The sequence below is a fragment of the Nicotiana sylvestris genome, chromosome 2 (assembly GCF_000393655.2).
Source record: "Nicotiana sylvestris chromosome 2, ASM39365v2, whole genome shotgun sequence".
In the NCBI taxonomy this organism is placed as follows: Eukaryota; Viridiplantae; Streptophyta; class Magnoliopsida; order Solanales; family Solanaceae; genus Nicotiana; species Nicotiana sylvestris.
Window position 1 is genome coordinate 37882978 of NC_091058.1, and position 12146 is coordinate 37895123.

The 12146-nt window shown below is 43.9% G+C and overlaps 1 protein-coding gene across 1 annotated transcript; it reads right to left on the reverse strand.

Moving 5' to 3' along the window:
- Positions 1-557: 557 nt before the first annotated feature.
- On the reverse strand, positions 558-11655 carry LOC104238382 (trans-resveratrol di-O-methyltransferase-like). The gene is made up of 2 exons (XM_009792719.2): positions 10815-11655; positions 558-909 (listed from the first exon to the last, which is right to left on the reverse strand). The coding sequence occupies exons 1-2, from the start codon at positions 11577-11579 to the stop codon at positions 598-600; spliced, it is 1077 nt and encodes a 358-aa protein (XP_009791021.2). The 5' UTR covers positions 11580-11655; the 3' UTR covers positions 558-597.
- Between the last annotated feature and the right edge of the window lie 491 nt (positions 11656-12146).

The window sequence follows — 12146 nt, forward strand, 5'->3', positions numbered from 1 at the left end:
TCATTTGACATATTTCTTCGATGATTTAATATTAGTTCACTCATGTTGTATAAACGAAATCTTTTCTGCCAAAGTTGAATTCAAAAACTTGAGATAGGGGGGAAGTCTCTACGAAATGGAATGTAATGACAATGAAACTTTTCAGAGTAACAATGGAGATAGTTTGGGCAGGGGTAGTTCTTTAATATATAAAGACTATCGGCATGGCAGTTCCTTTACATGTAAAACTATATAGATACTATTATCTTTACACTTAAGCATCTAATATCATAATGCACAATGGATGTAAAGAATGTATTATTCGCCATAATGCAATATCATGATGAATATTTTGCTCCAAAATGTATGTAATAATCGAGCAATTAGCATATGATATTGTTAATAAATGTATTATTCGCCATAATGCAATATCATGATGAATATTTTGCTCCAAAATGTATGTAATAATCGAGTAATTAGCATATGATATTGTTAATAATAACTACCTAGTTATTATTATGTAAGAAGACAAGTCTTTGTTTATCAGAGCACAACATGAACATCATCTCTCTTAAGAAAACATAACCCCCCCCCCCATATATATATATATATATATATTCAAGGGAAAACTTCAATAAGAGACCTAAGACCAAAGATTGGTCTTATATTGTAACAAGTAAAGCCAGCTTCAAGGAATAGTTTTCCCCATTCTTCCTCAGTTCTTTCTTTAGCAGTAAAAATAATTGTCATTAACATGTCAAACATGAGCTTCACTTCAGTCATGTCTGGTTCTTCTTCATCTCTCTTCAATACCATGTCAATGATAAGGACTTTATTCCCTTTTATTCCCTCTTCATTTTCTGCAATAGCTTTTCTGCATTTCTTCAGTAGCTTGACACAATCCTCATCTTTCCAACTGTGCAATACATGCTGCAAAACATAACAACGTGACATTGTATCGAACTTCGATTAATTTGAACAAATGTTCTGCCAGCTTCAAAGATGGTTAATTAGATAAAACAGGCGTAAAATTAGTTTAACAATCTAAGTTTTACTGACTATTTTTTAAGTGATTTGATAATGTGGCTAAAAGTTAAACGCATCTACATAAAGGATATATATGTATGAGTCCAAATTTGACTGACCACGACCTATGATGAGTACGACAAACGACAGGGTAGCTCCGAATCGACGTCCCAAGGGAGTCGACTTTAAGGCAAAGAACAAATTGTACGACCCATATAAAAGTTTAAAACCATTAGGGGACATTAAGAAGATTCTGTCGAATATTCCTTGTATTTTGTTTTCTGACAATGCAGAAGGGTTTCTCTCTAGTATATGGGGGGGGGGTAAAAAAACCTTGTAAAGGGCAGTGGAAACTATGGGAAACTTATCAGTCTTGAAAGAAAAAAAACTTTGCAACTCTCTTCTCTTTACTTATTATTACTCTATAGATTATTATCTTCAGCTACGATTTACCCCTTTATCTTTGATTGATTTGTTCAAACAGGTTTTAACATCTTTTTAGTCAAACAATTTGGCGCCGTCTGTGGGGATTTCTATAGCTGAAATCATAGTTCCCATCTAGATTCCTAAAAGTAATAATTACTTTTCTTTAAACCTCACAAAAACCAACAACGGCGGGAAAGGAAGCGAGGTTGAAGGCTATAGCAAATGTCTCGAATAATCTCCTGAACTCTCTCAATGAAGCCAGTAGAGAAGACAATGAGAATACAACACCAAGAGCAACACCGGAAGGGGAGATCTCACCTCTTCCACATGGGGATCTAAAGATCTTGTGCGAAAAGGGAGCCTCAACATCCACGGTGGGGGAAGCACCACCAGGAGCAAAAAAGTTGCTAGAAGAATGGTTAACAAGTGCTTTGATCAACATGCTCGAGAAACCCACTCAAGGAGATGTCGAAGACGTACCACTTATAGAAATCGCAGCTACCACCGATGAGCCAAGCGCTACACGAGCAGGTGACACACACACACTGTTACTAATGCTGGTGATGGTGCACTTATGGCCATCCTAAATAAAATGGAAGATATGGAAAATGAGAACAAAACACTACGCGACCAGATGAAGGAACATCAGGAGAGGGTCGACAAAATACCAGGCGCTCCAAAGCTATTGCCAAAATGCGATGTGGGCTGATTCGTCAAATAGCCTTACAGCGAAGGGGCTGCTCCACACTCTATTCCAAAGACCTTCAAAACGCCTCCATACTTGAAAATATATGACGGGACCACGGACCCGGAGGATCACATAATCCATTATGTTACTGCGGTAAAGGGCAATGATATATCAAAAGATCATGTATCGTTTATGCTGCTAAAAAAGTTCGATGAGACCTTGATAGGGGGAGCATTGACATGGTACTCCCAGCTACCAGCTCGATTGATATCGACGTTCGAAGTGATGGCGGATAAATTTGCCACCGCTCATGCAGGAGCGAAGAAGGCTGAGGCTAGGATCAATGATATCTTTGTCGTCAGGCAAACCACGGGCGAGGGACTCTAGGATTTCCTGGCCCGGTTCAACAGAGTAAGGATGAGTCTACTGAATGTGTCAGAAGGGATGGCAGTAGCAACCTTTCAAAATGGATTAAACATGAACGGGTCAAAGGCAACCAAAAAACTGCTCAGTAGACTCATGACGTACCCCCTACCAAATGGGAAGAGATCCACAACGCCTATTGCGTCGAGGTGAGGGCAGATGAGGATGACCTGAATGGTCTGGTTCAACAATTAACATCAGTCCAGACCGAGACAAGGAGAGATCGAGGTAACGACGGGCGAAGAGATCAACCACCACATTTCAATCGTGAAAGGCATCAGCCCTACATCCGAACATCCAATCCGTCCCCTCCACGACATGTGGACATCGTGCCATGACACGCTGCATCCCTCTACAACAAAAGAGGTATGCCTCCACTACTATCTGCTCATAATTTTTGTGTTTCCCCTTTAGAGATAGTGTATGCACTGGAGAAGTTGGGCACGAAGGTGCAGTGGCCGCAAAAGATGAAATCAAATCCAAGCACCAAGAGGTCGAACGTCCTCTGTGAATTCCACCAAGAAAAAGGACACAAGACTGAAGATTGCATAGGTCTGTGGCAAGAAGTAGTTAGGACGTTGAACCAGGGGTACTTGAAAGAACTGCTAAGCGATAAAGGAAGGGCCAACTTCACTCGAGGGCGCGACCCATCTCAAGGGCCTCCAAAGCCACCATCACCAGCCCGTACCATACAAATGATCATTGGCGGTGGCGATGACACAGTAATCAACCATGTGAAGTTCACCACCACGCACAAACTCAAACGAACAGTCACCCACGAATGGTATGATGACCTTGAAGATAGTATCATCTTTGATAAGTCAGATAGCGACGGTTTGTCTTTCCCTCACTATGATGCTTTGGTTATAAATTTACGCATCGCTAATACCGATGTAAAAGGAATCATGGTGGATGACCAAAGCGGTGCGTGTATTGTTCACCCACGAGTTCTCATGCAAATAAGGCTCAAGGATAAAATAATACCGCGTTGCATAACACTAACATGTTTTAATAATGCAGTAGAGCAGACATCTGGAAAAATAGTGCTACCTATCCTGGAAGGAGGGGTCACCCTGGAAACAACATTCCACATTATGAACCTGGAAATGGCCTACAACGCCATTATAGGACGACCATAGATACACGCCATGCAAGCCGTCCCCTTAAGCTTCTATCAAGTGATCAAATTTCCCACCCATGGGGGATATTCAGTATTCGAGGCGAGCCACTTACCGCTTAAGAATGCTACCGGATTGCCCAAGATTGCACACACACAAAATAGCTAAAAGGGGCAAGTGCGGAAGCATAGCAGTCAGCCATGTCGGGCACCAAACCCGACATACAAGTAGATGCCATCAAAGATCCGGACCTTGTAGAAGCTTGCAAGGCAACCGTGGAATATCTTGACCCCGTCCACCTAAATAACATCGACTGCACCAAAAAAGCTTATATTGGGCATAAACGCTCAGAGCCAGGTGAGTATCGTGAGTTTTTAACAAACAACGCCGATTTGTTTGCTTTTTCCCACTCAGATATGCCAGGAATCCCAAGGGTGATCGCTACGCATAAGCTGAATGTCGACCCACTCTATCCGTCGATACGACAAATAAGGAGGAAGTTCAATGCCGCAATCAATGAGGCAGTCAACGAGGAAGTTGATAAATTACTCGCTAACGGTTCCATCAGAGAATCGAAATACCCTCAATGGGTCGCCAATGTGGTCATGGTCAAAAAGAAGAATGGGAAGTGGTGAATGTGTGTCGACTTCACCGATTTATACAAAGCATACCCAAAGGAATCTTTCCCGTTACCCCACATCGACTAACTTATCGATGTAACAGCGGGACACGAGCTGCTGAGCTTCGTGGATGCGTACTCCAGTTATAACCAAATTCTTATGGATGAAGAAGATCAAGAAAAGACCACTTTCATTCCCTCTAAGGGGTATCCTGCACAAACCCGAACCATCGGGTAGACTAGCAAAATGGGCCATATAACTAAGTGAGCACGACATAACGTACCAACCACAAAATTCCATCAAGTTGCAGGTGCTCGTAGACTTCGTCGCTGATTTTAGCACGAAAATATTGCCCGAGATAGAACCGGAAGCACTCAGCACTTCTACACATACCGACCTCTAGGTCATCTACACCGATGGTGCCTCTAACGCCTCGGGATCGGGACTGGGACTCGTCCTAAAGGTCCCTATAGGTGAAGTAATTCTCCAGTCCATACGATGCCCCGAGGTGACTAACAACGAAGCTGAGTATGAAGCTGTGATTGCAGGTTTGAAGTTAGCCCTCAAATATGGCGCTCGACGACTCGTCCTCCACTGTTACTCCCAACTCGTGGTGAATCATGTCATCAGGACTTTCAAAATCAAAGAGTAGAGGCTGTAAAGGTACCAGTCAGAAAACTACAAACTACTGCCAGAATTCGATGAATGCCGCCTCGACCAAATACCCAGGGCGCAAAATATCGAAGCAAATGGCCTCATTAAACTAGCTGCGTCCACCAAGAATATCAACAAAGAAAACATGGTCACCCTCCTTCATTCCGCAATAGACCACATCGAGTTACATTCTATAAACTTAACTTGGGACCAGCGTAACCGCTTCGTAGCCTATTTGCTAAATGGAACACTCCCGCAAGACAAAAAGAAGCCAAAACACTCCGGGTGCAGGTAGCTCGGTATAGCCTAGTAAATGGCGATCTCTACAAAAGAATGTTTGGCGGCCTCCTGGCCAAATGTCTTGGGCCACATCAAAAAAGGAAAGGCAAGTACTGGAAGAAGTGCACGAAGGGCACTACGGTGCCCACACGGGAAACCATGCCCTCGTCCAATGCCTTATTCGCGCCGGGTATTACTGGCCCACCATGAAAAAAGAAGACGCCGACTATGTCAGGAGATGTGAACAATGTCAAAAGTACGCCCCTATGATACATCAAGCATGAGAACTCCTTCATTTAGTCACTTCGCCATGGCCGTTCATAAAGTGGGGAATGGACATAGTCGGCCCCCTCCCAGCAGGACGAGGTAAGGTACGCTTCCTTTTGGTTTTAACTGACTACTTCTCTAAATGGGTGGAAGCAGGTGCATACACTCAGATACGTGAGCATGAGGTCATCGCCTTCATATGGAAAAACATTATATGCCACTTTGGCATCCCCAAAGAAATCAGCTGCGACAACGGGCCTCAGTTCGTCGGAAAAAGAACGATTGATTTTCGAAAAGTGGTGCATCAAACAAATACTCTCCACGCCATACCACCCTGCTGCGAATGGTCAAGCTGAATCCTCTAATAAAGTAATATTGAACATATTGAAAAAGAAGCTTGAGGAAGCTAAATGGCTATGGCCCGAACTACTACCAGAAGTATTATGGGCATACCGCACTACACCAAAAACCAGCATAGGAGAAACGCCATATTCACTGGTCTACGGGACCGACGTAGTTATACCCATCGAGGTCGGGAACCCAGTTTGAGATACTCCAACGATAGCGGAACAAGAAACGACAAAAATAGGCTACAAGATCTGGATGAAGTTGAAGAACGAAGAGACATGGCCCACATAAGAATAATAGCCCAAAAGCAGCAAGTAGGAAGATACTACAACAAGAGATCCAAGGTGCGACCACTCAAAATTGGCGACTACATCCTCAAGGCCAAAACACAAGCGTCAAAAGACCCTAATGAGGGAAAATTGGGAACGAACTGGGACGGACTGTACAAAATCATAGCAGCAGCAAACAAATGAGCGTTCCAGCTAGAAACAATAGAGGGAAAACTACTCCTAAACAACTGGAACGTCGCCCATCTCAAGTATTTACACTTATAAAAGAAGGCGTCACCTGAGTCGTACCCTTTTTCCCTCACCCGGGTTTTGTCCCAATCGGGTTTTCCTGGGGAGGTTTTTAATGAGGCAGCAAGGGGGACACCTTAAGGAATGACATGTTGTTCATTACCTCGACCCGTCGATATAACCTCCGGACTGAAGTAATGAAGGGACTACATATAGATAATCAAATCTCCAATGTATTTACGGAATCAAATCTCCATTGTATATACAGAACCTGATCTCCACTAGTCGGCATGTGATGTCTTCCTACGGGAATACGATCAAATCTCCAACAATGTAAGTTCAACCTCGTTCGAACCACGATGAGATTCTACTTAGACGACAGTTCGAAGCAACATCCCAATGGCCAAGGCCATCGACGACAATGTAAGTTCAACCTTGTTCGAACTACGACGGGATTCTACTTCGACAACAGTTCAAAACAACATCCCAATGGCCAAGGCCATCGACGACAATGTAAGTTCGACCTCGTTCGAACTACGACGGGATTCTACTTCGACGACAATTCGAAGCAACATCCCAATGGCCAAGGCCACAACGACAATGTAAGTTCGACCTCGTTCGAACTACGACAGGATTCTACTTTGACGACAGTTCGAAGCAACATCCCAATGGCCAAGTCCATCGAAGACAATGTAAGTTCGACCTTGTTCGAACCACGACGGGATTCTACTTCGACGACAGTTCGAAGCAACACCCTACTGGCCAAGGCCATCGACGAAAACCTAAGTTTGACCTCGTTTGAACTACGACGGGATCCCGCCTCGACGACAGTTCAAAGCAACATCCCAATTACTGAGGGAGTCAACGATATCATGTGTGCGATGAGTGCAAAAAAACAACAACAAGCCGACAAAAGTAAATTTTACATTGCAACAAAACATCATTTACATTGGCCCCTACAAACGGGCCCAAGTATGACCTGTGCAAAAATCCCTAAACAAAAGCAAATACAAACTAAGACTACACATCATCCCCAGCGGGGTAAGCATCTTCGTACAACGAATCTCAACCAACGCGATTCGCATCATCAGAGTTAATTTCATCCCCGTCAGGTATGAGGGGGTCGTACTCGCATGACTCACGAGCTGCATGAGCTTCGGCGTGCACAGCCTGAACCTCTGCCTCAGTAGCCCTCCCCTCAGCGTGAAAAGCCTTATACACATTAAGTTGAGCCTCTGCATGGACCCACAACTTGTATAAACGACGTGGCATAATCGGATCGACTAAGGCGCAAGACGTAAAGGGCTGAAAACGTCGACATGCATCCTCCGCCCTCAGCGAGGCCATTTGTCTGTGTAGTGCGGTCAGTCAACTACGACCTAGAAATACGGAGGGCATCTTCCAAAGATACCGATTCATAAATAGTTGTCGCCAGCTTATCAGCGCTAACGTTCAGCTCGCCCTTAAGGCCCTCAATCTCCGCTACCTTAATACTCAACTCAGTGGTCAAGTCCGCCACCTTCACCTGTAAGTCGGCATTCTCAGCCGTCACCCCCTGCTCAACTCGAGCTCGTCCTCCTTTGGCTTAAGGGAGACCTCCAACTCACTGTTACGGGAGACAACCTTCACGAGCTCTTCGTCCTTCTCCCTCAGCTCCTCAATCTTGCACTCTAACTGGTCCTCCCGCTGCTTGAGCCCCTCACGGAAAACTTGAAACTCAGGGTCCCGATGATAAATGTCAGCCACCGCCCGGTGCTTAGCCCGATACTGATGATATTTGGACAACATCTTCTCAAAAAGGCCCGTCCTTCTCCTCTGTCGATGTTCTCTCTCTACCTTCATGACGAGGGTCTGACAAAAAAGAAGGGAAGAAATCAGAAACAAAGTATAAAACGATGATTATCGCACCAACCCAATGATGAAAAGAGAAGTAAAGGTACCTACCTGCAGGGCCATACCAGCGACATTCTGAGATAACTCCACGTCGCTCATAGCCCTAAGCATCTCGCTTTCAGGAGTAGCACATAGAGAAACTAGGGCCAAGGCCACTTGCTCGCTGTTCAGCAACAAGTTGTAGCTCCCCGGAACTACCATATGACGGTCGGATCCGCCCATCCTAACCTCCACATGGGTATGGCGACCCACAAATTCTTTAACATCCTCGGGGTAGATATCCGAACCTGAGTCGCCACCTTCAACATGATGTACCCCAACGTTGGATGATGCACCACCCTCAGCAGAGCGCACTGAACCATTTTCTGGGCTAACTCCCTCCACTTGGGAAGATCTCCCCGACAAAACGGCATCGGCCATGAACACGGGCACAGGGACTGTCCGGGATGCCCCGCTGCCATCAGCGTCCATAGCCACGCCTTTCCCCAGCTCAAGACTCCTCCTTTTCCTCGACAACGACTCATCCCCATTAGAGGATTCATCCAAAGGATATGAGGTCGGTACTGAAGAAACCTCTTCCCTCGCGGCCACGACTCGAGACGGATCTCCCAATTGGATAGGTTGAGGACGACCCTCTCGAACAGACTCACTCAAGACAAACTGCGTATCTATAGTGGCAACAGCTTGTCGAAAAACGGGGACCGGCGCCCCTCCGCCTGGAAGCACCTCGACCTGTCATCACAGAAGTTCATACCATTAAGTAAGGTTACATGGCTAACGAAATAGTAAGCATGATGTTTACCTGAGGAAACTTTAGGGCCATAACATTGCACGAAGGCAGGCCAAGTTCGAGTTTCTGCTGCATGAGGCAACAGGCAGGCTACCCAATCTATGATACCCGCAATGGGGCAAGGTTGACGGCCCATAGCTGCAAAATGGCAAGCGAATAAGCTTTATAGTAAATAAAGAAGAAAGGGGAACATGACGAAGGACGGAACTTACGAGCCCCATTCCACCGCTCTGGGAATCTGGCAGAGTTAAAAACGACGTGCTCGGTCTTGACGAAGAAGTACTTGTGCCAAAACTTGCGGCTCGCCCGATCATCTGTCCCGACTACCAGCCCTTTCGTACCACGAAGCCTCAAATGCACCATGGTACCCCTGAGAAAACCATGTGTGAACATGTGCAAAAGGTGGTAGACAGAAATGCTACACTCCGCCAACTCTACATACTTAGCCAATAGCAGAAGCACCTTGAGCGTATATGGCGAAAGTTGCGCTAGACAAACTTGGAAAAATCTATAGAATGCTTCCGCTAGGGGGAAGAGAGGAAGTGTATATCCAATCAGAAAAGGGTACTCATAGAAAGCGTAGTACCCAGGTCTGTGGACATCCACATAGTCTCTCCCCGCTGGAACCATTTCTATATGAGCAGGAATGCCAAATTTTACACGAAGGGCATTGATATAGACCTGCTCCGTCTGAGAAAACATGGGTTCGGGGTAGAAGGTGGATCTTTGAGTAAGTCACTCCGGGATAAGGGGTGCCTCGGTAGTAGCTCCTCCACCGTAGGAGGGTTGTCACTCTCTTCTACCACCACATCTCCGTTGTCAGAGGGAGGAACTGTGGATGACGGGGTGGCTTCAGGAACCCCTTAGCGAGAACGACACGACCTAGACATAATATCGTTTAAAGGAATATCATCACAAAAGGAGAAAGGAAGAAGAAAATTCAGGTGAGGAACAAAAGAAGAACAGAAGGATGTGAGAGCAAGTGAGAAAGAATGAAAGAGGTCTTCAAGAGAGGAATGGCTAAAGTTTTTCAAAAAATTAAATCCTTCACCTATTTATAGGATTAGGAGGCGCCAGAATCGAGGCGACTGGCCTCAAAGCAGCGCAAGAATCGAAGCACCAAACTGTCAGTCCCCGCCTCAAAAACCTGCGTAATGATGACGCACGTGAAGCTGACATCACTTCCCGGAGAAGTGTACCGCACGATGTTTTGCTCAGCGTGATGACCGTCCCCCATTGGCCACGTCATAACGTTCCCACAGGTCAAATTTCTCCAAAGGAATGCATGAAGTCCGCTCATCGAGGACGCATCCGGTCGCGACCCCGATAAGTAGAGGGACTAACTGTATGGGTCCAAATTTGACAGACCACGACCTATGACGAGTATGACAAACGACCGGGTAACTCCGAATCGGCGTCCCGAAGGAGATGACTTTAAGGCAAAAGAACAAATTGTACGACCCATATAGAAGTGTAAACCCATTAGGGGACATTAAGAAGATTCCGCTGAATATTCTTTGTATCTTGTTTTCTGACAATTCAGGATGGTTTCTCTCTAGTATATAAGGGGGACATAAAAACCTTGTAAGGGGTTGTGAAAACTCTGGGAAACTTATCAATCTTGAAAGAAAAGAAACTTTGCAACTCTCTTCTCTTTACTAATTATTACTCTAGAGATTATTATCTTCAGCTACGATTTACCCCTTTATCTTTGATTAATTTTTTCAAAAAGGTTTTAACGTCTTTTGAGTCAAACAATATTAAATATAAAGTTCTTGTACATACCTTAAGCAAAATGGCATCAGTGTTGGGAATAGACTGAAACATATCTCCTCCAACATAGCTTAAATTCTCACTTTGTGGCATGTTGGCAACAACATGTGGAAGATCAAGGACAGTGCATTTCAAGTGAGGAAATGCCTCCAAAATTGTCTTAGCTATAATCCCAGTGCCCTCTCCAACATCAACCAATGAGTTCATCCCCTCAAATACTTCCTTACAGTCCTTCACAACTAATCTCATCATTTTGGAATCACTAGCCATTCCTTCATTGAAAACTCTGTCGAATCTTGGATTTTGTGCACAAAACTCCCACATAGGTAACCCGTGTGCTGCCTCAAATGTTGTTGCTTCTTCATTCTTATTGCGAAACCATTCACCCAATAATTTCCAAGTAGTGAGAAGGACAGGATCAACTGTTACTCTAACACAAGGTGACAAGTTTAGGACTTCATTCTTAAGAAGCAGCCTTGAAGGAGTTGTCAAAATATATCTTTCTGTCTCTGAGTTTTCGTCGATCTTTGCTATGGCAAAGAATCCAGAGTGTACCAACATGCGCATTAGTCGATAAATGGCAGTTGATTTTGATAAGGGAAGTTTGAGTGCTGAAAGTAGTTCAGGAAGAGTGATTGGTTTTTTGTGGTTATGTATAATATCTGGTATGCCTAATTGAATGGCAAAATTCAAGGCCATGGAATTTGAATAACCAAATGCATGCTTGTAGATATGAGCCTGTGCTTTGAACAGCTCATTAATATTAACTGTTTCCATTATTAGCTCAGGAAGTTCTCTACAATTGTTGCTGAAACTAGGCAATTGTGATACATGAGCTATCTTTATGTATAGAACTAGGATTGGTGATGGCATGCTCAGAATTGTGACAACTCACTCTTTTCTTTGTCATATGGTTCATTGTTGGCTTAATGGGTGGGACATTCAAATGTCAGCTGTAAAGCTTATTCTCATGTTTATCCTAGGACTTCAATTTCCTATTTTTTTAGCATATAAACTTAACCGTCCTTTTGTTTGTTTTTATATATCCGTCTCGCTCTCTGTTTTTCTTTTTAATTTTCTCAAGAACTAATTCCAAATATCAAACACTACCCATGTTAAGGCTTTTCTTGTTTTGATGAGCTTTTTTTCATTAAAATAATTATATTTTAGTATCTTTAGCTTTTCTTTTAAAAAACTGGTTATTTACTATTGAGTAGAAAATAATAAACAACTATACCAAGTATCACAGTACTAGGTCAGCCGACTCAACACTAATAACATAAATTTCTTTTATAAATTCATTTCCAAATCAATTATGATCACAAGTCTTTTATTTTAATATAA

Bases quoted from the DNA above. Each gene is read 5' to 3' on its own strand.
- LOC104238382 (XM_009792719.2), bottom strand. From the start codon at position 11,579: ATGGAAACAGTTAATATTAATGAGCTGTTCAAAGCACAGGCTCATATC. The intron at 910-10,814 runs GTATGTACAAGA...TATGTTTTGCAG, and splicing joins CTGATGCCATTTTGCTTAAG to CATGTATTGCACAGTTGGAA.